Here is a 27,471-nt window from a genome sequence, read left to right on the forward strand (position 1 = left end):
AGGGTTTCACAATGGCATCTGTGAAAGGAGTCTTTTCCAAATGCGCTTATTCAAAAAGCATGCCTGGGGGCTGGCCTGGTGGCATAGTGGTTAAGTTCTCGTGCTCTGCTTTGGCGGCCCAGGGTTCATGGAATCAGATCCTGGGCATGGACCTACATATTGCTGGTCAAGCCACGCTGTAGAGGCATCCCACATTCAAAATAGAGGAAGACTGGCACAGATGTTAGCTCAGGGCCAATCTTCCACACCAAAAAAAAAAAAAAAAAAAAAAGCACCTGCCTGGCACTGACCAAAATCAAGAAAGCCTGCAAAATGGATTTCTTCCCCAGAGAGAGAGATCCCAGAGGGCTTTTGTGGTTATTGTAGTTTCCCCACACATGATTATCAGCTGGCATTAGGCTGGAAACCTTGGAAGGTCCTGATGACAAAGGGCCAACAGTGCAGTCACCTGCTGGGGCCGGTGCCAAATTAAAAGGGCCTCCCAGACGGCAGGCCAGTTTGCTCTCCCCGCCGCCCTCAGTCAGATGTTCTGAGGGGTGAGAAGTGAGGGAACTTTATAGTCCCTCCCCTCAAACAAACACAACACTCACTTGGAAAACTCAAATTAGATGCTTGCTTGTAAAGTTTATTTGACAACTGTTTGGTCCCAACACACAAAACAGCACTTGAACCACAAAAAAAGTGTTCAAACAGAGAGACAGTTAAGAAAAACATCTCTTCCCCAAGCCCGATCGAAAACAAACAGTGCGAGATGGGAAAGGGGGTTGTGAGAACTTTTGTCTTTTTTTAAACATATTAATCTGGTGCATCTTTCCACCCAGAAATAAAGAATTTCATTGTCTTAATTCTCATACATCACTGCATCACACCATTTAATTAAGCCTCTGGATAAAAAAATAGATAGTACTTGGACTGGCCATTGTGGAATACATTACGAACACAACGAGCTCCCGCTGTATTCTCGCATCTTCCAGCAGCGACTGTGATACACATGCGCGTCCCGGGCTGACCGGCGGCTCCAGCCAACGGCTCGACCACACACACGCGACAGTGCCCGACCTCAGCCTCTTCTCTGCCTGTCGCCCAAAGAAGCTGCTCTTTGAGATGGTTCCTAGTGACTTGTAATGGTACCTCTTACGATTTTCAGGTCCACAATTCTTTCCATGTGAGCAAAACGCAAGTCCAAGCGTGCCAATTCAGCCTTAGGAAACCTCAGAATGAGGCTACTGTTGTTCTCAATGCCAACTTTATTACACTGTTTAAAAGCTTCTTAAAAAAGATTGCACATTGGCATTTTGCTTCCTGTCACACTATGTCTGTAGGGGAGAGGCCTTCAGGGGGATTCAGAGTGCCATCCGGCTTAGAAGGCCTTTCCAGCGTTGTTCCTCTCCACTGGGGCCACGTGTTGAGAACTGGGCATCACTGGCTTCATTTAAAAGATTTGGGGAACAAAAATCTGACTTGTAAAAATCTCTCTATAGCCCTTATTTTGTGGCATTTTATCAAAATGCTGGCTATGAAATCAGAGCCCATTTTCTGGCTTTCTAGAAATTGCAAAATATAAACATTTCCCCAAAAGAAACCATCTTGCTAGTGGAAGACCTTATGCCACCAGGTTCTTTCTGCTCTATGAATGCATCCGCCTTTTTGCCCAACAAATACAACCCATTGTAAATGTCAGGTTTCTCCAGGAGGGGTGAGAGGCCACCCGTCACCGGACGCCTCAGCCGCCTCGAGGCGAAGGTCATTCCACAGGGCAGTGCTCCCTCAAAGGCTGGCTTTTCCCAAATGCCAACATCAGATACCACAAAAAACTCAAACACGCTTCCAACAGCGAGAAGTAACAGGGTAAAAGCAGACACGATTAAAAGACAGGACACGTATAGACTCACGCATAAAGCTTCCCAGCCACCAAAACCAGCTTTAAAATTACAGAAACAAGGTTAAGTTGATCAACCTTGGCCTTCCCATGGATAGATAGAATTTCTGTCTCTTCCTAGTGGAAAGAGTATCGATGCCGCCCCTGTTAAAGCACCTCACCCCTCGGCTCTGATTCGTAATTTATGCATTTGATGCATATTTTAGAAAATCAGACTCTCTTCCCAACATTGCCTCTCGACACACAGTGATGTGTGTTGGAATCAAAAGCTGACCTGAACTTCATGACACCAAGACCATCTCCTTTTGCTTAACCTACTCCATATCCAACTGGAACTTAACATAAAAGGGAAGCTTAAAACATCCTCAACTTTCTAGAAAGCTCTAAATGGAACCCCAAAGTGGAAACATTTTAAAAGATCTGTGATGAAGTCACCTTTGTCAACTACAGACATAGTTAAATAAAAAATGAGGCACGCTTACAAGTCACATGGAAGCCAGGAACCTTCACGTCCCATCTGAACACACATTCTCGCCACCTCGCCCACCCTCCTCCTCCGCTGTGTGACCACGCAGGGCCCTGAACCGGCTTTGCTTCAAAGACACATCATGCATTTGATTAACACTGTCTGGAAACATCAGTAAGCAAAGGCTGAGAGACTATGATGCTACGTGGAGGATTATCCCACTGACGCGGCTCAACGGAAGTGAAACCACCTCCTTCTGGCCGAGTTCCTACTGCTTTCTTCTTACGGAACACCATTATGTTTCCTAATAATTCAGAAAAATTGGGTCAAACGTATTAAGGATGCTTTAACAAATGCCACAAGTTTTTTGTTTTTTCAAATTGAGAGGGGGAAAAAAAAGGAAAGTAAAACTTCAGCTCAAAGCTGTGTTCAATCTAAAAGAAACAAAATGTTATGGAAACGTTCCACATCTAATGATGAAGTAAGTGGCTTCTAGGGGGTTTTTGTGAACTGAAAAGGCTGTGTTTTTGAACCCACTTTTGTGTGCAGAATCAGACAGTGTTTTCCCATCCTAATTCTATGCTCAAAACGAGTCAAAGCTTGGTTATAGGTGCAAAGGAAAAGTTGGCTGCCAATTTTACTCTGTTTTTGGGTTGCTTTCTGGCTGGGCTCTCCACAGGGTCCTTGCTGAGCTGGGACTCCGGGGTCTCCGAGGACGGGCAGGGAGGTGCTGGGCCAGCTGCTGAGACGCATGGGGGGCTCGACTCAGAGGCGGGGACTTCATTCTTCACTGGGACTGCAGTTTCAACTTTCTCTTCTTGGCTTAAAATCCCAATTTCTGTAAACATAGAAAAACAAACAGATTGAGTTCTAGGACCTACAAGAAGTGACGGTTTTCAGTTTCTCATAGTTTCTCAGAAAATATTTTAAAAATAACTCCCCAGATATGCCTATGCCACAATTTACATATTAGCTGTGTGGCCGATGTCATGGTCACATAAGGACTTATAAACTCCATCTCAGCTTTCCCTTGGATTACAAAGTTTTAGAGATCTTCACTTTCGACTACAAATCAGTGGACAATAGTTTAGAAACATTTTCCTCCGCTTTGGATTCTCTGCGCATTCATTCTCTCGGTCAGAAGCTGCGTGTGCCTTAGACTTTCAGACCAGGAGGGGCCTTGGTCTCAGGGAGCCCCTGGCGATTCCACTCACAGAGGACCTTACTCTGAGTGGGTCTAAGCGGGTGGGGTAAGGCAGAACCGCACAGAGTCAAAAGCACCCTCGGAAACCCGGCAGGCGAACACAGCCAGCCCTCCTGCAGTGTTCACGGGTGCTCTTTCTCAGGCCGAGCCACAAGTCACTGGCCTGCTGTATCCACAGCCACGTTGCTTCAACGAGCCGTAGCGCTGCACCTTAGACTCTGCGTGCAAGGGGCTCTCGCACCAAAGGCACACAGCAGGGGAGCGTGACAGGGCATGGCAGACAGAACCAGTCATCTTTCTCTCCCTTGTCACACGTGTCCGGCCAAACTGATGGATACCAGACGCACCAGGGTGACGACCCCACGGAGGAGCTCAGATCAATCTCCCGCCAAGGCTAGTGCCGCATTCCAGGGACACAGCCCTGCTCTCCCCGCCGGCCAGCTCTCCCAGCATCAGAAGCCAGGGACACGCTTCCCCCTCTCCTGTTCTCCGGACTGAAAGCCTCCGCTCGTTCCCGGGGCAGTGGGCCAAACACTGCCTAAGAAGACCGAGGATTGCGGGACTCGCCCCATCGCCAGCAGGCTGTGCCCGGCGAGCTCCTGGAAAGCAGGATGGGCGGAGTGGGGAACGACGGGTCACAGCAGGGGACGACGACAAGGCAGGGGCCCGGACAGAGCAGGCGGGCCACCCTCTCCTTCAGGAGGCCAGGTGACACCGCACAAAGGCAGGAGGCCTCGGGTTCATATCCGGGCTCTGCCACTTCCTACCCAAAGCAGCCTGGGGCCAATTTCCTCTCTAGTTAGGAACAAGCTACGCCTCAGTCACCCAACCTGCCGAATTGTGGCGAGAGTAAGACGTGACCGTGTCTGTCAGCCCTGAGCACCATGTCGGGCACACAGTGAGGCCATGCTGGCATGAACCAGTGCCCAACGCGCTCAGCTTCCTCTCCCCTCTCAGATCACGGTGCAGGGTCCAGGGACTCAAGTCACAGATGCCCCCGCTCAGCCCCTCATCAACTCCACGATGCTCTGGAGCCATCCATCCAACCCTGAGCCAGACCAGAGGTGACGTGTACGTTTGGTGACGGGCGTGCTGCCCTTACAAAGGTGAGGGCACACGGGCCCAGGGAGCCCCCCAACTCCTCCACAGGCTTCTCCCCAGGCCAGCAGCATCGGCCCTCCAGACCCCCCATCATCCCCTTGCTTGACGCTCCCCGCTGCTCCTCAAGCCACCTCAGGCTGTGAACCCAATTCTGGAGGAGCCCTGACAGGAAAAGAGGGTCCTCAACAGTCAACACAGGTACTTTTGTGCCTGAAAAGCTATAGTTTCTCCCCAGCTTCATCACACGTTTAACATGCTGACATTATGGTCTACTTTTAAACCCACAGAGGAAAGCCCACAACAACACAGGGTATCCTACCAGAAGGCTCCGGAGGGTGTTCCTCAAACTGAATGAGATCAGCAGACTGCAGGATGACGGGGTCTGGTCTGAGCTGAGGGGACGGCAGGCACGAAGGCACAGGAGCACACAGGAGGTCCACAGGGGAGCCAGTGGTCAGGCGCAGCAGCTCCCGCTCCGGGTGGCGGGGCCCTGGGCAGAGAAGGCAGGCGAGAGTGCTCAGGACAGCGCCCCGCCACAGGCCGTGCCGGGCTTTCTCTCCAAGCCGTCAACACGGAGAGCCAGCGAGGACTCAAGAACTCAAGGTGAAAAGAAAAATGCCACAAGCCAGGTCTCGAGATTTGTGTTCTTAGGAAAAGCAGTCCCCCAAGGCCCCAGCTGAGCCACAGCCAGCATCCAAAGACGGAAACCGACCACCTTTAGGAGGGGTGTCAAGTAGTTAAAGGAGCCAAGCTCAGAAGGACGAGACTTGGGTCCCAGGTCTGCCGCCACCCAGCTGAGCGATCTCGGGGAAGCCACTGCGCCTCCCGGGACCTCAGTTCCTAGTTTGTGGAATGCAGATAAGCACTGCTGACGGCTGTGCCACCAGCCAGGGGAGGGAGCTGAGCGGCATTCCCGGCTTTGGAAAATGGGGGTAACTGAGTCATCCTATACAGAGCACAACGACACTTCTAACTCTAACGACTTGCAGAGTCGCATGAAGATAAAATTCTCACATGTAGCAATGGATTCAAAACTCTTTCAATACGGTTAAAATTGCTACGGAATTCAAGCGAGCTGATTTCTGTCTACAGAGACGGTTCCATGTAAACCGAAGTGACTCAAGGTTGTTTGCAGTAATAGTAACGCATTACGATCGAGTCCTTCCCAGGGATGTCCTATGACAGACTCTCTCCTTGACTCAACTTCAGTCGGGCTCCTCCAGCCCCTTCTCCACGAGGCCTTGACCCCAGCCTTCCATGTCTGTCTTGTCCTTGCCGAGTCCACTCTTAGCAGGAATCCCCCTATGCCTGACGTCTCCTCTGGGTAACTTTCCATCTACCAACCTCTCGCTCTGCTCCCCGACTATAAATCCCCCCTTGTCCTTGCCGGATTCAGAGTTGAGCGCCACCTCCCTCCCCCAGAGCAGCAAAACCGACCCCACTACAATAGTCTTTTTTTTTTTTTCTCTAAGATTTTATTTTTCCTTTTTCTCTGCAAAGTGCCCCCGGTACACAGTTGTATGTTTTTAGTTGTGGGTCCTTCTATAGTTGTGGCATGTGGGATGCCGCCTCAGCATGGCTTGATGAGCGGAGCCATGTCCACACCCAGGATCCGAACGTACGAAACCCTGGGCCGCAGAAGCAGAGCGTGTCAACTGAACCACTTGGCCATGGGGCCGGCCCTTACAATAGTCTTGAGACACTGTCTTAACAAGTACCACAACGCTTTTCTTATCATCTGAACATGGCTGACATATTGTCATTACGGGGTGCACACATCCTTTAACAACCTTAACCAACTGTCCATGAAAGGCTATCAAATGCAAGCCAGTTTTTTCTCCGTTATTAACCAAACACCAGACTGCTTTGAAAAATGCATGAATGTGAACTTTAATTAACAAAGAAGATGACCCACTGCTGTCCTTGCCCCACCCACGCCCAGCCCACTCCCAGCCATTTCTCCCAGGGTTTCACAAGCTCTGCTTCATTTTTCCCCTCTCACCATCGCTGCCTGCTCCAGGTTCGAGTTCCGAGGCTGTGTGAGATTCGGGCACCTCCAGGATACGCTCGGTAGCTGAGAACTGGTTTTCGGGGTTGGCGGGGGAGAGGCCGAGGGAATTCAGACGACCTGGAGGACAAAGAGCACCGTCAGCGGGAGAGGGCAGAGAGGACGGCAACCTGAGGGGCAGGGGACGGGCGCTTACTTACTTTTCATGTCGTTCTTTAATACCACAATTCTCTTATGACCATGTCCTTTGATCCAGACCACCTGCACCCAAGACACACTCCGGTTAAGCAGTGGAAAAGAAGGGGAAACACACCCTACAATTCAGGGAGAACGTGACCTATGGTGCTGCCTTCAACAGACTAGAATTTAGAAACTGAATTAATGCCAAGAAAATTGTTTCTACACCCATTCTTTCCCCCCTTCCCCTCCCCCCCAAGGAAGATTAGCCCTGAGCTAACATCTATGCCATCTTCCTCTACTTTATATGTGGGATGCTACCACAGCATGGCTTGCCAGGCGGTGCTATGTCTGCATCCTGGGATCCCAACCAGTGAACCCTGGGCCACAGAGAAGTGGAACATGTGCACTTAACCACTGCACCACCGGGCTGGCCCCTGTTCTTTCCCTTTTAAAGCAACAGAGACTGGCAGAAACATGCCTCTTATAAAAAACTGTGTGGTCTTAAAATACATGACATTCGGCTTTACAAATATTGTTTACGGCTCTTAAAAAGACCGTCTCCCAAACACCAGTTTTGGTCTATAAATGAAGATAGTTCTGACAGCCCTTAGTGTTTTTTTCTAGAAACTAAACATACTCTAAAAGAATTAATGGGGGGCCGGCTCTGTGGCCGAGTGGTTAAGTTTGCACACTCTGCTGCGGCGGCCCAGGGTTCAGATCCTGGGTGCGGACATGGCACCGCTCGTCAGGCCATGTTGAGGCAGCATCCCACATCCCACAACTAGAAGGACTGGTAACTAAGATATACAACTGTGTATGGGGGGGTTGGGGAGATAAAGCAGGAAAAAAAAAAAGATTGGCAACAGTTGTTAGCCTAGGTGCCAATCTTTAAAAAAAAAAAAAATTAATGGAGCTCCCCTACACCCCTCAAACTAAGCCCACGGTCCTAATCTTAAAGTCAAGTCGTCCACCTAACGGGGCTGCTCTCCATGCCATGAGCCGAGCGGGAGTGGCGGCTCTTGGCTCCCACGAGCTTGCCACCTGGTCCCCAATCCAGCTCCCATGTGTCCTTTACTACCTCCCCTCTGATTTTCACTCAGGCTCACCCCCTTCTAACCCTCCCCTGGCCCTCAGCAAAGGCCAAGCTCCGTGCTGCCCTCCCCACTTCTCTCAACTCCACCCTGCACGGCAGCACGTGCATTTCCCACAGGCCACCCTGAGGCTCCTCCCAGCTCGCTCACCTGGAGGAGCAGAACCTCCAGGCTGCACTCTGACTTCACTGTCACGCCCCCTCATGCTCCACACTACTCCTCATTGCTCTGCGTCTGCTGCGCCGTGCCCCCTGCCCTCTTCAGCACGTGGTTAACGTCTACACATCCCTGACAAGTCTGCACCGGGATCCCCCACGCCTGGGAGGGGGTCCTGCCCACAGGTGCCCTCTGTGCGCCTGCTGAGGGCTGCATGACAGTGACTCTTCACTGCTCAGGGGGCTGACTCCCCATTACCTGACACCTTTCTGAGGTCAGGATCTGGACCTACTCACCCAGCGTGTAAGAATTTAATAAAGGTTTGCAGAATGAAGGAGAAACGCTAGCATCATTTGATGCAAATGGTTTGTTTTGAAAGGATCCGTTCAAAACGCCTGCCATCACTCTTCTGTTCAGGAGGGTGAGCCTGAGGCTCTCCAGGAAGACACTCTCCAAGGAGCTCAGAGAAACACCCACCTGCGGGATCGCTCCCAAGAGCTCCTCCACACTACCGTAGCCGTATGTCTTGGGTTGCAGTGTTTCTCCGACATATTTGGTATAGGCCATGGAAAATTCGTGAAGGAAAAGCTGCTGGTAGTGGTAAGTGTGAAGTAAAGACCGCACATTCTTGGCGAACAAATACAGACTCGTGAGCTTCACACACTCTTCCGTCTTATCATTAGTAAAAACCTGGGCCAAAAGAAAACGCAGCATTAGAAACTTCCGGAGTGACCAGCCCTGCCCCCCCAGAAGGGAGGGCCTCCAGCTGAGAGTGACAAGGTACTGAGTCCACTGGAAAACGGGCCATAAGCCAGGGAGGAGGAGGGCTTCACTGGAGGATCTCCTCCAAGGGAAGGCCGTGGCCTTGAGCACACTTTAGTTCTAAGTCTAAGAAGCATCAACAGAAGGAAGAAGGGGGAAAAAACCAAAATTCTTCTGTCCTCAAGTATTTTAAGCCAATTTCTTAACCATAAACCTTTTCGGTGTCTTTAATATGCACAGAGAATCAGCAAGAGAAGGGATATTTCCCAGCTTAGCTGGCCGCGGAAAGCCTTTTGTTCTAGAACATCCATTAACATTGCCCAGAACTAGTCTTCATATAATAGATAATTAACAGAGTTTAGAAAATGTTGGATTTGATGTGAAAGAAAACCAGAGGCAGACAGCGGTTAAAGCAGCGAAAAGAGATTTTATTCAGGATGATAGCAAAGGAGGAAGAGAGACCTCAGTGCAGAACTGGGCTCAATTCTGAATACGACAAACTAAAGCAGGGATTTACAGCCCAAAAGCAGGTTTAGGGGGGAGGGGTGCCCAGTGGATGGAAAATTACTAAAAGGAGAAAATTACTAATGGTGGGGGGATTCTTGCTGAAGGCAGGCCAGAGGGATCAGACATCAAGGGGGGAGAGTGTCCCTAAAACTGGGCTATGCGGGCCCACCAAGGACGGGGTTGGGGGGGCAAGGTCGAGGCCTAGTCTAGAAGGCGGCTCAGAGGGGCCTGACTAAACCTGGCCAAGGAGAGTTTTTGTCAATATCTTTTTACGATTTAATTACCAATCACATAATTATATAACAATGGTATATCATTGTTTTCTTATATTGCTGGATTTTATTTGGTAATATCCTACTCAGAATCATTTTGGGGGGGATTATATAAGTTTGGTATTAAAATTATTTTGGCTTCAAAAAATGAAGTGCTATACTTTTTTTTTTTTGACGTGGTTTAGAATGGTTTTTAAGAGGTTGAAGTTCTTTGTTTTTAAAGGTTTGTTAAAATGCAACAAGTTAACTCATCTGGTCCTGGCGCCCTTTTCAATGGTAAAATTTCAGTATCTGTAGTCTGTTTTGTGGTCACTGGTCTAATTTTTAACCTCGAGTCAATTTTCATATTTTTCTCTAGGACCTTATCTATTTCCTCTGTTTTTTATACTTATTGCCAAGAACTGCATGTCCTATTCCCTTGCGATTCTCCTAATGTTGAAGTGCCATTCGTGAAACGCTGCCTGGGGGACCAGCCGGTCAACCGTCCTTTCTGCCCTGTATCTGGCTGCTAGGTTACTTGAAGCCACCACACAAGCCGTCTAATTCAGAAAGAGAGAACAGGAGCAATACCCAGCCTGGCACAGGACAGAAGTACCCCAGGCCAAGAATCCAGAGGCCAGGCTTTCCTGCTGGCTTGTCACTCACGTGGGCAGGGTGCCCACACCTCCCTCTGTCTCAGTTTGTTCAACTTTAAAGTGACCGACTGGTCTCTTCCACTCTACGCCCTCTGACCTCCATGATTAGGAAAGCCAGAAATCCCCAGTTCAATGGTTTTCATCGGGATGATGCTAAACAACCAAGAGCACGCCTACCTCCACTAAGTAAGGCAGACTCTTGAGAAGCTCGGTCAAGGTCATGAATCCGTATTCACAGGGGTTGAGAGGAGTACTGTGGGTGGTCTCATAGTGTCTCTTGAGCTCATCGACGGAGAGATGGGCGGCCCCTTCCCAGGACATCAACAACACCAGCAGCTGGGCGGTGAGAGCACGCAGGGACTTGCGGTTGATCAGCTGAATCTGTTTGCCAGATTCCATGTCAGCAACCTGCAGAAACAACAATTCAACCTTTCCGAACGCAAGAGGGACAAGCTGGGCCACACCCAGCTCAGCCAGTTCCACTCTGGCTAATAAGACCAACAGAGGAAAATCTCTAGTTCTTTCTCTTAGACTAAAGTGCGTGGGTTTCTTTTTTGGCTTCTACGGGACACAAGACCAACACTGCAGATGAGACTGGAGTAGACACTGTTCTCTCCCTGCCGGCCGGTGCATAACCAGAAACTTCCATCAATACCACCCCACTCTTGGGGCGCTCTTCCCACTCCCCAGGAGGAGGAGCTAAGACTGGCCAGCGGACGTCCACTGGGCCAAGCTCGTGAATCAGGGCTGCTGTGCTGGGGGTATGGAGGCGGACAGATTGCAGATCTGCAGACTCGGCTCTCCCCGCTCACTGGGGACATGATGGAAGGCCCACTCTGACTGCAAGGCGAGCCGTGTTCTTCTAATCCATCATTACTGGCCAAAAAGCTGGTAATTTCATGTCTGACTACATGTCTCCTCAATTCTTTCAGATTCTCAAGGAGATGAAGGGTTTAAGTGATTAAGTACATTGGGAGGGGAACTGTGAAAAAGACACAGGTTATCATTTGGCGACGAAACAGCATGTGAGGCAACAAGCATTGGGTGACTGAGACCCACAGGTCTTGTGGGAGGACAAGTGTGTGAACTGAGCCTTCCTGGAAGTAAACAGGCACATGTCAGCACACACGCTGCTCGGGCGCTGGTAAGGCAAACCAACATTTACTACTACAGCTCGTGCTTCCCCTTCTCCAGCTTTCCAGCCAGGAGCACGGGTCTCGGCGCCCACAGTAGAGGCTGGGCCATCATGAGCTGTACTCTCTGCGGCTTTGGATCCTTGAAGGCAGAGGGGTGGGCGGCACTTGAGGAGCCGTCCGACCATCAGTGTGTCTGAATCTGGTTCTGACGCTCACCCCGAGCCGAGGCAGGAGGCTGGTGGGTAGACCCCCACGCCGCTTATCCCAGTTAGGGATTCGTGGAGATTCAGACTGTGGATTTCCTCCTCAGGAGTGGGGTTTGCTCAATCAACACATACAAGTCCAGGGGGGTCTGAGTCATCTTCTTAGATGCCCAGACCATTTCTACTACTCCAGGTTTTAAGGAGAAAAACCAAAAACCTGCTCCTTTGATGCTCAGATACACCTCTTGATTCTCAGCCGCGGCTACATATTAGAATCATCTAGGGAGCTCAGAAAAAATGCCATAGCTCAGAGCACACTCAGACCAATTATTTAAGACTCTCAGAGGCATGGGTGAAGTCTAGGCATCGGTATTTCCCAGAAGCTCCCTGCAGATCCCAGCAGCACCCAGGGTTGCAGCCTGGAGCCTCTTCCATCTTCACTGCTCAACCCAAACTCCCCAACCACTTGTCCTTATTCATCAAAGCCTCTGTCACGGCGTGGTCCTCCCACCCGCCAAAGCCCAGCACTGCCATCGTCCTGGGCAACTGAACATCCAGGGGACCTGTTCCACACCGCGGCCTTTCAGTTCCTCAACTTTCCCAGCTCCAGTGGCATCCTCTTCTATTCGATTCCACTCCAGACACCCATCCCCAGGGTCACACTTGGGATCTTGTCATTGCCCACTTCCAAAATAACTCACTCATCTCACACACAAAAAAGGAAGCCCAGAGCAGATCTTGGGGAGGGAGACAAGAGACTCAAATGTTCAATTCTTCTTCTCTCTCTTCAACTTCGCCTCCACTGACTCCTACTTCCTCCCAAATCACAAGCCCTCTCCTTCCTTCACTTTCCTCTTTTATCCATCTTAGCACTCATGGGCCTATTAATTCGTTAACGCTGCAATACTCTAAACTCCTTTGTCCCTATGCCTTTCGCTGCACCCATCAGGCCAAGAGCCACCTTGAACCTCACTATCTGTTTCCCTGAGCCTGCCCCTAAGCAGCCACGGCCAACTGTCTCCACAGGAAACCTACGAGCACCTGCTTCCAGGGAGCCCTCCGCTCCCCCCGCTCCCCCCGCTCCCCTCCCCGAATCCCTCATCACCACAGTGACAAGTCAGACCTGCTCCACGCTCTTCCATCTTGCACCCCGTCTCCTTCCTCCTCTCTCCTTCTGCTTAACAGAAAAATAGTTCTTGGAAGGTAACTTCCTCCTTGTCCAGGTGACAAACACTAAACGTACCTATATCTGCATCTACACCATCGCCTTCCCTTCTGCCGAAACATGATAACACCTGATCCATCCTTCCTTGGACTGAACGCCAACTCCCGCATCTCCTGTCCTCAGGCCCCTCACCCCCATATCTTTTCTCGCTGTTGTTTGCATAGATCCTTCTCAGCGGCTCTCAAACATGCCCCAGTCTCTCCAAGTGGAAAGAAAACCCACCCCCAAACTCCCCTGCCCACTCAGCCCTGTCGTCTCTAGTGGCCTCGCTCTCGCTCTCCTCCTTCACAAGAAAACACACTGGAAAGCTGTCTGGATTTCCTGTCGCCATTTGCCTGCCTCCTCCTCCTCACTCTTCAACCCACTCCAGTATGGCTTCAGTCCCCACGTCACACTGATGTTGACCGCACTTGGCCAGCAACACCACGCACCCCCAGGTGGCTAGGTCCAAAGGTCACCTTAATCCCTGTCTCACTTGCCCTCTCCGTAGCCTGTGGCGCTGCTGGCCATTCCTCCTCCTTGGCCTTGGGTGGCCCACACTCCTGCTGTCCTTCCTACTCTCAGCAGCTCTGTCTGTCTCCTCTGACGGCTCTCCCTCCTCTAACTGAGCAGGACATAAACAGACTCCTTCCAGCCCTGTGACTGGGGCTGCCCCCACTTGGGATGTTTTCCTTTCCATTTCTTCCTCCTTGTAGTGAGTTTTCTCGATCCTGCGGTGGTGGAGGCAGCCTGAAAACTGTTCAGCTGCTCTGCCCAGGACGGGGAGGGCGAGCTCAGTCAGGGCGGCGAAGAGGAGGTCACCCTCTCCAATCCAGCATTACCAGCAACAAAGGCAATTCTCAGCCCTCGGTGTTCCTAAACCTACTTCTTCGGTGAGTCAGAATCTGGAAGGGAGAAGAGATCTGCGATCACAGTCTCCCAGAACTCCAGAGACAAAGATCTGTCTAAAAGGATCCAACTTCAGGTCAGCAGTACTGAGACTGACACATCAGAGAACAAACAGCCAGGATAAACCAGTGACCTCACCACTTCACAAAGACATTACTTCAGCAAAGCCACTAACGGACACAAAGGCAAGACCAAAACCTCGCCTGCCACACCAAAGTCCTCTCCTCTTACCTAATAAGGTGCTGGTGACCGACAGAGCAGCTGTGAGCCAGTAAGCAGTGCAGGTGTAAACACAGAAATGCAAAAGCACATGTAAACATCCCAGGGAGGATTATGCCACCACGTGTTTTAGTCCATGAAAAAAAAACATCTGGTTACCTTCACAACATGGCAGAGTTTCTGTGTTAAAGCGGAAATGGAACTGACGTCATAGTCTTGGAGACGAAATGTGTAACCAAAAGTTTTCGCATATTCTGTGAGCAGATCTGTCATCATAAGGCAGTTATCTTTTTGGGACCGAAGGAGTTTAACAAACTGGGCAGCCAGAGCTTTGAATCGTTCGACCTCTGTCAAGGTCAGGATTTTCTCTTCTCCACATTCCAGGACCTTGGAAAACACACAGGAGGAGGGAAGGGAGACAGAACAAATTATGATTGTTCATCGAATTAAATGCATGAAAATGTACACAACTGGTAACTAAAAAGCACTTTAGCGTTCTTTAGTGGATACAGAGTTTCAGTTGTGCAAGATTAAACAGTTCTGGAAATTGCACAACAATGTGCACACATTTAACACTACTCAACTGTACACTTAAAAATGGTTAAGTAGATAAAGTGTTTTACCACAAAAATAAAAAAAAAATTACTCTACTCAAAAATAGTAATATTAATAAAATCAACAACAGAAATTTGGTTTAACTTAGCAATAGCTTAATAGCCAAGCACTGTGTAGCCTCCTATACTCACCCTCACCTCAAACAGAAGAGATGTGAAAAGTATGGAGCTAATGAGAGAACATTCACTTATGAAAGAAAACTACTTAATCGTTTTTTTCAATAATTACCCTAAAACAAGTTTGAACAATGATTTATTCCTCTACCGAAGGAAAAACCACAGTTACCTAAAAATACTAATGAGCCAATATGTATCTCTGATAGAAATATTTCAATATTCTCAATTTCAATATTTCTGATTGAAATATTTCAAAATTTCATCCTATTTCCTAACTCCCTGCTTCTCAGGAAAGTAGGCCTGAAAATAAAAAAATTGCCCATCTGTTGTTCAGAAAAATAGACTTCGAATTTCTTCACTTACTTGTAAGATATCAGGTATGGCTTCAAAGAGTTCAAGTAGTTTGGTAAAGCCATAGTAGGCGAGTTTGCACTGCCGGCCAAAGTGGTGATGGTAGGAGGGGATGAATTTATTGAAGGGCATCCGGAAATGCGGCTGGTGCCGCAGCAGATCAACGACGTCCTTGGAGAACTGCTTCGTCCTTTCTATTTCATCCTGGGTGCGCTCTTTAAAAAATAAAACCACCGTAAATCACAGTGTCCTACCCATTTGTGTTTAATATTATTATGGCAGTTAGTTCTATGCACAGATGACAAGAGATGTCGTCTTTGCCTTCTCAACACACACAACCTGAAACAAACACACTCTCCTCTCTCTGCAGATGGTTTTCAAACTCGCTCAAGGGCAGGACACCAGGAAGTCATGATGCTATGATGGTGGACTATGAAATACACATCCACAACTACGTAATCTCATCTCCCAAGCTAGAAACAATTTCTCTAGCCACGCCCCATCCTCCCACCTCCACTCCATACATACGAACGTGACTGTCACACAGGTCTCTGTGCTTGAAAAAATAATCTGAAAATTATTTCCCTGAAATCACACTTCTGAATGTTCACATGCTTTTTGTCTATTCACCTGATCTTAGTTGAAATTGCTAGCAGAACATCAGGCATCAAAAGTTTAACAAAAATGCAGGCGAGAAAACGCTTAGGGTTTTGCTTCTATTAATTTTTAAAATAGAATTGGGAAAAGACTGACGTTACTCATTTTAGCTTTGGAACACTATGATTTCACGGACATTGGTGCTCTGCAGGAGTGCCGTTTAAGAGCCAGTGACTGAAACGGTGGGAGAACATGACAGTGTACAGATTCAGTTTTGTCTACCCTATGTCCCACACCTCAGTCGGAGCTACTAAAATGTGCAAGATAAAACAAAGCATTCATTTGAGTTTTCTTTCCCTCTCAAGTGTGCATAGTAAAGTAGCTCAGAGTCAAAGAGACAAGAAACAGCCAGGGACCTGACTCTCAAGTGGATAATTACAGCATAAACAGCCACAGACAGGCTGAAGGGGCATTCTAAGAAAGAGCTGACTATGCTCCTTTTCTCCTTAAAGTGAATTCTAAAAGACTAGCTGGCTTTTCTTCTTGAAAAAGAGGATCCACCTGCTCTGAGAACTTAGGCTCCACTGCATAGCAGAGCAGTTTCCACACTGCGCTTTCCACGGACTCTGGAGGAGCCACGGAGGAGGAGGGGAAGGTGCACCCCTGTGAGACCCATGTTAAAATAACCACTGAGAGAGAGAGCCAGCTTCCAGAGAATATAAGTCAACATACCTCTTTTAGGGATACAAATCACCATTTCGGTATCTTGTTGGGACAAGCAGATGGTTGTGTCTGGAATCTCTGATAGAATATCGATCAACTCACAAACACCGTACTCGGTGACATCCCAGTCCTTTGAGAAACACCTAGATTGTAACCAAGGAAATGGGTGAAGAACGAGAAATATCACTCGCCAAAATAACTTAACAAGTCTTCCGAAAGAGTGCTACATAGAAAAGTCAGATAGTCATTTAAAATGTGGGGGGAGAAACAGTGTTTTACAATAGTTGCTTTCATTTTGTCTTCCTTCTCATCAACTCACCAATGATAAGCCTGCGAGAACTCTCTCACGACGACCTGTTTGCTCGCCTGGGATTTGAGAAGCTTCAGCAGGTCCTGAGTAAAGCGCTTCACCTGGGCCCGGTGGGTGAGGGTCAACACGCGTTTGGAACCCATTCCAAGAATCTGCAGATCAAACACTCGGATTATTTCTAGTGACAAGACCTTGGCAGACAGCGACTCTCTTGTTGACGGCTTGCTCTCTCTTCTGTTGCCGCCCGCAGAGAAAGGGAGTCCCCTTCCTATATGACAGCTACATTCTGAAACGCGTGTACATCAACAAAACGCAGACGGTCGGAATGAACAACCACTCAAGTGCCTGGGGCTCTCTCTGTGCTCTGCACACTCTTTCCTAAATAGTCATGAGTACAGAAAAGAAAAGCATGCTATCAGTCTGGACAACTAATCTTGTCCCTAAAAGACAGCCAAAGTTTTTCAGGCCGTTTTTACAAGTGGGAAGCGTTTCTACAAGTGGGAAGCTGTTCTAACACTGCGAGTTAACAGGCCAAGACTTCTTAGGAACTAACGCTAGGCTCCAGCCCAGTACCTGGCCATCAACTCATTTCTCAGAAAGGTAAGGCATGGTGCAGCAGCTCCTGCATGCTGGCGGACAGTTCTGAAGGTGGCGTGCTAGGAGGAAGAAGGTCAGCCTACAGAGATCAGAAGGAAAATGCTGCTCGGTGCCCCTGAGTTCCTTTAAGTTGGAAATTTATAGCTTTCTCAAAGATTGACAAGCACCTGATATATGTTTTCTGCATTCTGAAGAAAGCTTTTATAGGATGTTTTGCTCTGAGAATTGCCTTCTTAGGCATTAATTCGGTTACTAGCTATCCTATTTCTCTGGCTGGGGTGGCCAAAATCATGGAGGAACATTTCCATCTGTAAACAAACAATCTCTCAGCATTCCTTACCTGCAAGACATGAGGCACTGCTTCTAATAACTCAATCAGCTTGGAATAGCCGTAGTCTGATACCCGGCATTGCTTTGCAAAGTGATGGTGATAAGACGGGATGAAATTACTAATTGGTATGACGCAGGATGGCTGGTTCTTCAGTAAGTCAATCACTTCCCTACTGAACTGGATCAGCTGGGGGTTACCTACAGGACTTTTAGAACGCAGAAGCCAAGGGTCTAGACGTGTGGGGAGAGAAAGAGAACACGCAATAAGATACAAAGCATGATTTCACCAGAAAACACGCCCTCGCCTCAGCTCAATCAAGACCAAGCAGACGAGACCAAAAGCCACCTTACTTCTCGCCTTCCCCACTCGGGTCCCCTGTAATCAACCACCTAGCCCAACTTATTTACAGGCCGACAAATGCGTCCTCACTACTTCCTGAGGTCAAGTAGCCAAAGTAAAGCATAGCTCACCACAGTGTTAACTTGAAGCAGAAGGGAAAATACACAGGAAGTTTCCAGCTTATAAACTGGTTGTATTGCAAAGATCCATTTGTAACTTGGTCACGTGGAACGTACTTTCCCACAGAAACAAAGTCATAAATGGCCATCAAGCAGGTAGCCCAGAAGAGCCTAATTAACCCCAGAGCAGCTGACAATGTTGCCCAGGAAACCACAGAAAGGAATAATGTAAAACTAGTATGACAGAAACCCAAGAAACAAGTTTTCACATTTATCTTGAATGTTCATATAATTAAGAAGTTTTCATAAAAGTATAAATAATCAGATGGAAACCTTTGTAAGGGACTAGTAGGCTAATTGGTGGTCTAGTTGTTAATATTCGGTGCTCTCATTGCCACAGCCCAGGTTCATTTTCCAGTCAGGGGACCATACCACCCGTCTGTCGGTTGTCACACGGTGGCAGCTGCGTGTTGCTGTGATGCTGAAAGCTATGCCACTGGTATTTCAAATACTAGCAGGGTGATCCATGGTGGACAAGTTTCAGTGGAGCTTCCAGACTAAGAGACACTAGGAAGAAGGACTTGGCCACCCACTTTCAGAAAAATTGACCATGAAACCCCATGAATAGCAGCAGAGCATCATCTGATGTAGCACCGGAAGTGAGAGAATGGCGCGAAAAGACCGGGTAGGGTTCCGCCCTGCTGTCCACATGGTCAGTAGGAGTCGGAATCCACTGGACAGCACTAACACCAAGTGGGCTAATGACACAGCGGAAGAGAGAGGAGGGGGCAGCGTAACGTGCAGCCCTGGAGTGGACGGAGGGGAAAAGCAGGGGGAGGTGGGTAAGAAGCCCTGGGACAAACAGAGCTCCTGCTTATCCTGACCTTTCTTCCCGTAGGGCAGGGGGAAGTGGGAGCAGAAAAGGAGGCAGTGCTGGGGCCAAAGAGAAGGGAGCTTCGAGATGAAGGCCGCCATTTACAGTGCTGTTCCCACAGCAGGACTAGCTACCTGTAACTCGGGGATGCCCAGAACCCAGAAACTCACCCAAATCGGGGTTCAAATGTCCTGGTCCTTGAGAGTCAAATCTCTTTTCACATTTATCAAAGTCAGAAATGTTGACCAAAATGAACGTCAAGGTAAATCGCATTCAGAGATATTTCCTTCAAATACTTGGAACTATTCTTTAAAGGCCAGCCAAATTGTCAAAAAGCTTCAGAAAATTAGGTAGCTAAAGAGATTGATAACTGAGGAATTCGGGTTTTAAATTTTACATGACTTATGCTGATACTGCCAAAAAGTCTAGCTCTGCCAAACCTTCAGCAGCTTACAGAGTCGTTAAAAGGTCAGAAGAGACCCCCCTGGCGCTCTGCGCTTGGCGAATGGTGCTGCTGCTGAGACGAAAGTCAACAGCCTCCACGGGCAGGAGACGCGGCTGAGCAGGAACAATCCTGACACCCACCTGTGTTGGGAGGAGGGGGCTTGTTGTGAATCCACTTAACCACTTTGACGCCATTCTGCGCGGTGGCAATGTGCACACCTGGAACACAGGTGATGAGGTGCTCTAAGGGAACACCCCCTTGGTTTTCCTGCACTACCTCCAGTTCACCGAACTCTGCGGCGTGACAATCTGGAAAGCTGAAGTGGAAAGCAAAAGGTTAACTGAAAGGATGGAAAAGGGAAACGCCTGCTAAACAAAGCTTTACGTGGATGTGTCCACTACGACTCATTTCTGTTCAAATGCCCACGATCTGGAGGGAACTGAGGGTCCCAGGGAGGCAACCACTGGACATTTCTCTCTCTATCTGCTTTACCGTATCGGCGGCCTTAAGGCACCTTAGTCCTGTAGTGGCCCCTGGATCAGATCTACCACGTGGCCCATGAGTGGTCAATGGACTTCTGAGGAATGCCTTTCGCTCCCAAATTGTGCAGTCTACCACTACCTGAGGCTGTGTACACATTGTAGCACGTGTGCAGACTTCCAGTATAGCACTTGTAATCATCTTGTCTCTGTGGAGAAGAAACTGTCCTATTCCTATGTATGTTTCTAAAATGCAGCATAAATGTTTCTGTTGAAGTACTGAATGAATGAATCCCATTTCAGATAGACGAATTGTTAGCAAGGCTCAAATGGAGGACGAAGCATTCTACAATACTTGGGGAGAGGTGTGGGCAGAGGGCAGACTCTCTACAGAGGGGACAACTAAGGCATCGTATCACAATGGCTTTGACGTGTTCACCTTAATAAAGGCACAGTGCCCTCGTGTGTCTGCAGAAGACTATGAACCTGGGGCGCAAACGTCTTCAAAGAGACAATCACAAAAGGAATCTTATAGGAGTCTGGGTCAAATTCATGTTCACTGCAGAAAAGAGAACAAAACAGTTAGCTGACATTTCTCAGCGGTCTGAAACACTCGCAAGGTAATTCTAACAGATATTCCACGACCCCAGATATTCCAATAACCCCACAAAAGGGTTATTCCTAAAGTGTGCTGAGCGTTCTACCTGAAATCCTTATTGGGACAATGCTGCCTGCAGACAGGTTCGTGATATTCCAACTCTTCAAATATAATTGGGCTGCAATTCGTTGAGGAGCCATCGTGCGACTGGGAAGACCCCAAGGGGCTCTGTCGGGCTTGACTGCTGGGTAAGAGACACACCAGTCTTCCGTTTCCTTGTTCCCGGATGGCAACCGTGTCTGTTAATTTATATAAATCGGACACATTCAACTTGTGTCCAAACCTGAAAGCGAGGAACAGAGAGATGCTGACTTAGAACACTTTTCTTTGATTACACAGAAACACCTGCCCTGTTTAAATAAAGGGCTGTAACCAAGAATAGCATCTCTGTCTCTTCGAAAGTAAAACTGGAATAATTCTATAAATTCATTCACTACGGAACCAGAGAGGCTTGGCACTCCTTCAAGTCGCCTTTGGCACACTGCCCATGACAATGATTATATCATTCTGTAAATGAGCTCACCTAATTTTCTGAGATGGAAAGCTACGTGATATGACCTCATTCAACTTGGCTCCCCTTCACTTCCAAACCCCTATTACCTCTCATCATCTCTGCTCTCCACCCTCAAGAGGTATATTCCTTTCCACCTACCCCCGCCTAACCTGTGCCTTAGCCTCGTGACCCACACTTCCTCTGAGATTGGACTCCTCAGTCACTCCCCTGACTTGTGTCTTTCACACTTGAAGCTTAAAGGCACAGGCTCTGAAGGCAGACAGATTTGAGCACACATCCTGGCTCAATCTGTGTGACCTCAGACATGTTACATAACCAATCTGGGCCTCAGCATTCCCTTCTATAAAATGGTGTGATGATACCAACCTCACAGGGTTGATGTGTGGATTCAGTGTGATTATGTATGGAGGGCTTGGCACATGGTAAGTGCTCATTAAAAGCTAGCTGCTCCAATGGTGTCTTCCCAGTGCCCTACAGACACGCTCAGATTTCCTCTCCACTAGAACCAGTCTCATGTCCTCTCCCCCTCACTCAGGCTGTCCTGCTCCTGCAGACACACATTCTCCTTCGGGCTCTCACCCTCAGTCTTGTGCTCTCCTGTCTTCCCTGTAAGGAAAACAGCTGGTCTCCCAGGAGTCGCGTCAGCTGTTTCACCATCTAGTCTGTCACCCATTCCCTCCAAGATTTTATCCACAGGACTCTTTAGAGACGGCTCTCAGTCTCCAGCGGCCTCCTCCTCCCCCTAATCTCACAGCACAGCCTCAGTCCCCTCGATGTTGCAGGCCACTCCCCGATTCCTGACAACACCCTCACCTCTGGGTTCTCACCCACTTCCTGTCCCTGGTGGCATTCCATCCAGGTCTGTCCTTCTGTTTCTCCTCCCTCTCCTCTGATCTGCTCCCTCATCTTTCATGATCACCTCTAGGCAAATAACTGCCATATCTTCCTTCCTGAGGGAGACTCTGAATGTGCAGAAGATCACTTGAACTCTCTAGCCAAATATTCCAAGAGCCCCCTAAAACTCCTATGTCCAAAACCAGATCAAAAACTCATTGTACCTCCTACACACGCTCTCTTCATTTCCCTACTTTTACTTTAACCATACAACCATCCTCCCCGTCATCTAGAGCAAAAAATGCAAAATCAAACTGACCCCACTTTTTACCTTGCCTGCCACATAAAACTAGTTCCTAAGGCCTGTTTCACCACCGTTGGAAACTTCCGTGGTATCTGGTTCCTTCTGTTCCAAGAGCAGCTGCTGAGAGGCGGGACTGGCGCAGCACCTGCCCTCTTCCGCCTCCTTCCCTCCCCTGTTCGTTCCATCTCAGACGCTGCCGCCCCCAGAAGTCTCCCTGCTCCGCCACCACACCTTGACCCTCCCCTCACTCCTCCAATACTTCCGTGGCTCCCATTATCCACGAAAGAATGGTCAAGCTTCTGGTTCTTTCCATCCTCTGCCTCCTGAAAGAGTTTTTTCCTTTCCACTCCTTTTTAATGACAGTTTTCTGTGTTCTAAATTATTTGTGAGTGTTTTCTCTTCTCCTCAAGGACAAGGGCTGTGTCTTCCCAGGTCTGCATTCTCCGCAGAGCCTCAGCCTTTCTTTCCACTAACACTCGCTGAGCATGCACTAAGCACTGGGTATGGAAGATACGGTGTTAGGTCAGATCAAGTGCCCGGCATCCTTACAGTCTAGAGACGCTCAAAAAGGCTCACTCAGCGAATAACAAAACTAATCAGTCAACTGGAAAAAGCGAAAGGACAGCTTTGGGGACTGAGGCCTGAATTTGCTAAATATGAAAGAAGTTTTAAAAATGTATTTTAAAACCAGAATTTAAATCGGAACACCACTGTCTCTGTCTCATTTCCCCCACCAGGCTAGAAGTCTCTTAAGAGTTGCTACCACAGTTTTATGCACAGAAATCCCCAACCAGTGTTGACTGGATCAATGAAAAAAAATAAACCTAACTTACTTTTTTTCATAGATATCTGTAAATTTAAAAAGAGGCAGACAACAGGCGGGAGCATCCTGAAGAATTGACATTGTTTCTGCACTGTAAGACAAAATTTTAATCAATTAGAGAACAGATGACTTCCTCTCCATTCCAAGTTATATTTTAAAAACAGTCCATAAAATTGATTAATAGAATGTATATGCAAACCAAATTTACCAGTTTCTGATATGTCAGAATTTATTTTCCAGAAAAACTTAAAGAAAGGACCTTTTAGGGACAAGGCAGTTAAAGAATACTAAGTCACACACTGGGATTTCTATCAGACTCGAGCACAGGGCTTTCCATACCTGATCAGAAAGACACTGACTACAGTGAGACAAACACCTTGTTAACGCACAGCAAGAGGCAGAGCGCCCTGGCCGTCTCCAAGAGAATATGACATCTCAACTATGGTTTTCAAAAACAAAAAGGCACCCACAAACACTCAAAGGGAAAATAAAAATCCGAGCTGTTAAGAGTGACTGGCTTTGAGCCATAGGGTTATGGATGACTTTTTCTCCCCCTGCTTCTATATCTCTAACTTTCCAAAGTTTCTTCAATGAGTATCATTTTTATTCTAGGGGAAAAAAACCCCATAATTTAAAATAACGGTGAAGTACACGTCAGAGAAAAGATCTCTGAGAGCCCAGATATTCAGGAGTGAGTCCTGTTTACTAGTTCCCCCTAAAACAGGGAGAAGAGAGAGGAATCAAAGTGTGTTATGAATAAAATCACCACCGGATTCCTAAGATGGGTGTAGTCGTAACGTGGACTTATCGGGCGGGTGTCTATCTGACATTAAGGATGCATCTGCAAGTCGACAGCTTGGAGCTCTGTAGAGCTAGCCTTTATAGGCAAATCTGTCTTCTACTAAGATTGGAAGGTAATATTTCAGACTTTCCAGGCTTCTGCACTTTTATTACAGAGGTCTGCTATTTTTGGAACCTGCTCTGGATGTGTGGCGTATTATTTTACTCCTAAGTGCCTGCCAAGTCTGAGCTGCACTTCACCTTTGATTACCGACTTGAACCACAGTCAAATTACTCTAATTAGCTTGTTTCTCACGTATTATTTCTAAGTTCTAGCATATTTCTAACTCTACCCATAAAGAATTAAGTATGATTGCTTATGTAATCATCAAAGACGGTTGGGAATGTGATAAAATCTCTTTTTATTATTTTCAAAATTGTTCCTGGGCCAAAATGTTATTTCCTGAAATAAACCGTTTGCTTGTTTTTACCTCAGTAAAGAGAGTGATTTATTAGCGGCTCCCGTGGCCAGTGAGACCAGGATCTTCTTGCTGCCAATCTTGTATCTGTGGAGGCCGTTCACCGCGCTGATGGCTTCTTGTAAATTTTCCATCTGAACAACAGCCTTGAGCTGATAATCCGTATGCGGGCTGAGCTCAACACTCTTCACCTGCAGCAGTAAAAAGGCAATGGAACGCTTTGTCTATTGAGAACCTCGTCATCTTAGACCTGAAGGAGAATCAGAGGGACCATGCTTGTGGATGTCAGTGCTTCCGGGAGGGCACTGGTCTGAACTCTGCAGGTCTGCCAACCAGAATCTAAGTGACCTGCAACGGGTGACCTTCAGGCACGTGACACTGGCCTGGCCTGCCTGTGCGCCAGGGCCCACAGAGCTCTCTGAGGGAGGCTCAGGGGCCAACACAAGCGAGGAGTCTTTGGGGTGCTCTCCAGACCCTGCAAAAACCTGGGGCATAGCCATGTTAAGAATCTGGGAGGGGCTGGTCCCGTGGCCGAGTGGTTAAGTTCGCGCGCTCCACTGCAGGCGGCCCAGTGTTTCGTTGGTTCGAATACTGGGCGCAGACATGGCACTGCTCATCAAACCACGCTGAGGCAGCGTCCCACATGCCACAACTAGAAGGACCCACAACGAAGAATATACAACTGTGTACCGGGGGACTTTGGGGAGAAAAAGAAAAAAAAAAGAAAGAAAGAAAAAAAGAAAAAATAAATGAAAAAAAGAATCTGGGAGAGGTGCATTTTTACCAAACTGCACCTAAAAACAGAATCACATACAGAAAGATATTAACAAAAACAGGCAACGTTATTTTAGAATCCTATTTCCGTATTTTAGGAGGCAGAGCTAATGGAAACTATCAGTGTTTTATTTCCCACAGTGCCATTTAAGTCCCTGCCCGTGACCACAGGTGCTTCTCTGCTCAGCTTCCTGCTCTCTGGGGCTGTGCCTGAGAACTGGACGGACAGCAGCACCACGAGCAGAACAGGTGAAAAAGGAAAGATTCAAACTGGTTCAGTAACACTCACATCCTGGCTGTGGTTATGCGTGTTGAATTACGTTCTCTCGACCTGACGTGCCAGCAAAGGGTAAAATGAAGGCAAGGACGAGAGGGGCCGGTTACCTTGCCGTGCCTGGAGAAGGCCTCCTGCACGAGCTGCTGCAGCTCCTTCCGGGATAATCTGTAGTCTATGTTGCTGATCTGGATGTCAGCACCGTTGGCAAATGGGTCTGGGCAGTCGGCACCAACGCCCGAATTTGCAGTGTTGAAAGCAAGTGGGGATGCTCTGTTTAAAAGGTTTGGAGACATACTCCTGCTTAAAACATACACATGGAGACAATTTCTTAACAACTCTATTGATTTAGTTTATATCACTTAGGCTTTGTTTAAAGCTATACATAGAAATAGCTTTCCACAATACAACCAAACTAACATTTGGTTTTCAAATGTGTTTTTATCTTAAACACACAGTAATCCTTGCTTATCCGTGGGGGATACGTTCCAAGACCCCCAGTGGATGCCAAAACCGTGGGGAGTACCGAATCCTACACATACTGTGTTTTTTCCCATTCGTACATACCTATGATAAAGTTCAATTCATAAATTACGCACAGTAAGAGATTAACAACAATAACTAACAATAAAACAGGACAATTATAACAATATACTGATAACTGAGACAGTGACTAAGTGACCAACAGGCAGGAAGCGTATACAGTGTGGGTACACTGGACAAAAGGAGAATTCACATCCCGGGCGGGATGGAGCAAAACGGTGCGAGATTTCATCAGCCTACTCAGAATGGGGCACATTTGAAAACTTATGAATTGTTTACTTCTGGAATCTCCATTTAATATTTTCAGGCTGTGTCTGACCACGGGTAACTGAAATCTCGGAAAGCGACACCACAGATAAGGGGGGACTGTACGCTGATTTAGACTTACTGTCAAAGGTACTATCAGTTGACGCTTCATTAACAACGAATAAATTCCTTAGTATCAAATACTCTTTCATTGGATCATTTAAGCTAAAGGCAGAAATTACAGGCAGGTCTGATGAACTAATTTTCTGCTGTGGGCATTTATTCTTAGGACATTAGCTTGTGGCACCAATGTAAGTCACTGAATCCCCCCGCTGAGCAAGCCAGACACTCCTGCTCACGTGCTACGGTCCTTCTCCACGTACGGGGAACTTTCACGGGCATTTTTAGATATAATTTGACAGGTTCAAAGCCACTGCCCATACTGAGCCTTCACCAGCTCTGGAGAACAAGACAATGCCAGAAAGCGCTCACAGGAGGCAACGCGGCCTGAAGGCCCCTCTGTCTTCCAAGGCTCCGGAACGACACAGTGTGAGTTGAGAAAGCTTAGACAAGTGTTATATAGGTCATGACAGTGGCTTACAGAGGCCCTGACTTCTCAAACAGCTTCCGAGAATTACCCTGTGAATAAGAATAACCAAGTCACATCCAGTTTGGGCTTTTTCCTCAACACGATGAAGTGATGAGGAAATGGTAACGCGCCTCCCATCCTTGGTCAGGACATGCTTCTCTCTCTGACCTCTGCTTGCCAAGAGGGAGAAATGGTGAGAAGCGCTGCCCCTAGGTGTCAGCTGGGATTACCTGAGGAAAGGGGGCAGGCGGAGGAGGGGTGAATAGCTTCTTTTACTTTATGTGCTTCTGCACTGCCTGGATTCCCTTAAACAGACATATTATTGTGATATCCTTTCTACTGCACGGATCTACCCCATAAATCAAGCAGCTGGACTTACCGAGAAGCCCAAGACTGAGGCGCGAGCAGAGGACCGACTTGCCTCGATGCAATCAGCTTGCTAAAAGCCGATGGGTAACTCACTTGGAACGCAGTCTCCTCTTGATCTTTTTTCTCTACAGGAGAACTGCTAACACTTCGGGCACTGAGGCTTTCTTTTCTAACAGAGGGAAAAATCGAAGGTGAACGGTCATTGGTTTTCCTTCACCTTAGAGAAGCAACCACGAGGAAGAGCGATTTCACCTACTTCGGATTGCTTTTGTAAACGGATTCTGCCACGCCCGAGCTCTTAGGTGTGGGCACGGTGGCACTCGGGGTTCTGTGAGGAGGTGCCACCAGCCTCGGGGTACCTTGCTGGGGCTCACTGATTCTAACACCAGTCTTCGACTCCAGGCGGCACAGCTCCTTCAGAGAGACAAGTACGGTGGAGTTTAAAATGTAAGTACC

At 48.0% G+C, this 27,471-nt stretch overlaps 1 protein-coding gene across 8 annotated transcripts in view; it reads right to left on the bottom strand.

The window, feature by feature from the left end:
- Positions 1 to 604: 604 nt before the first annotated feature.
- The window catches only part of MARF1 (meiosis regulator and mRNA stability factor 1), a 40,570-nt gene continuing 13,703 nt past the window's right edge, over positions 605 to 27,471 (bottom strand). For 4 of the 8 annotated variants that reach the window (XM_046665776.1, XM_046665782.1, XM_046665778.1 and 1 more), the window contains 19 exons: positions 27,272 to 27,429; positions 27,026 to 27,184; positions 25,379 to 25,571; positions 24,233 to 24,411; positions 22,972 to 23,052; positions 20,533 to 20,769; positions 20,268 to 20,387; positions 19,490 to 19,665; positions 17,582 to 17,802; positions 16,654 to 16,796; positions 16,344 to 16,477; positions 15,027 to 15,229; positions 14,092 to 14,319; positions 10,439 to 10,669; positions 8,563 to 8,775; positions 6,859 to 6,919; positions 6,653 to 6,778; positions 4,970 to 5,140; positions 605 to 3,183 (listed from right to left, as the gene is read on the bottom strand). In XM_046665776.1, coding sequence (XP_046521732.1) covers positions 2,939 to 3,183; positions 4,970 to 5,140; positions 6,653 to 6,778; positions 6,859 to 6,919; positions 8,563 to 8,775; positions 10,439 to 10,669; positions 14,092 to 14,319; positions 15,027 to 15,229; positions 16,344 to 16,477; positions 16,654 to 16,796; positions 17,582 to 17,802; positions 19,490 to 19,665; positions 20,268 to 20,387; positions 20,533 to 20,769; positions 22,972 to 23,052; positions 24,233 to 24,411; positions 25,379 to 25,571; positions 27,026 to 27,184; positions 27,272 to 27,429 — 3,279 coding nt within the window. In that variant the 3' untranslated portion in view covers positions 605 to 2,938. The remainder of the gene's footprint in view (positions 3,184 to 4,969; positions 5,141 to 6,652; positions 6,779 to 6,858; positions 6,920 to 8,562; positions 8,776 to 10,438; positions 10,670 to 14,091; positions 14,320 to 15,026; positions 15,230 to 16,343; positions 16,478 to 16,653; positions 16,797 to 17,581; positions 17,803 to 19,489; positions 19,666 to 20,267; positions 20,388 to 20,532; positions 20,770 to 22,971; positions 23,053 to 24,232; positions 24,412 to 25,378; positions 25,572 to 27,025; positions 27,185 to 27,271; positions 27,430 to 27,471) is intronic. The other 4 variants (XM_046665779.1, XM_046665777.1, XM_046665780.1 and 1 more) reach the window with 3 other exon arrangements.

Source organism: Equus quagga, chromosome 7 (assembly GCF_021613505.1).
Source record: "Equus quagga isolate Etosha38 chromosome 7, UCLA_HA_Equagga_1.0, whole genome shotgun sequence".
Lineage (NCBI taxonomy): Eukaryota > Metazoa > Chordata > Mammalia > Perissodactyla > Equidae > Equus > Equus quagga.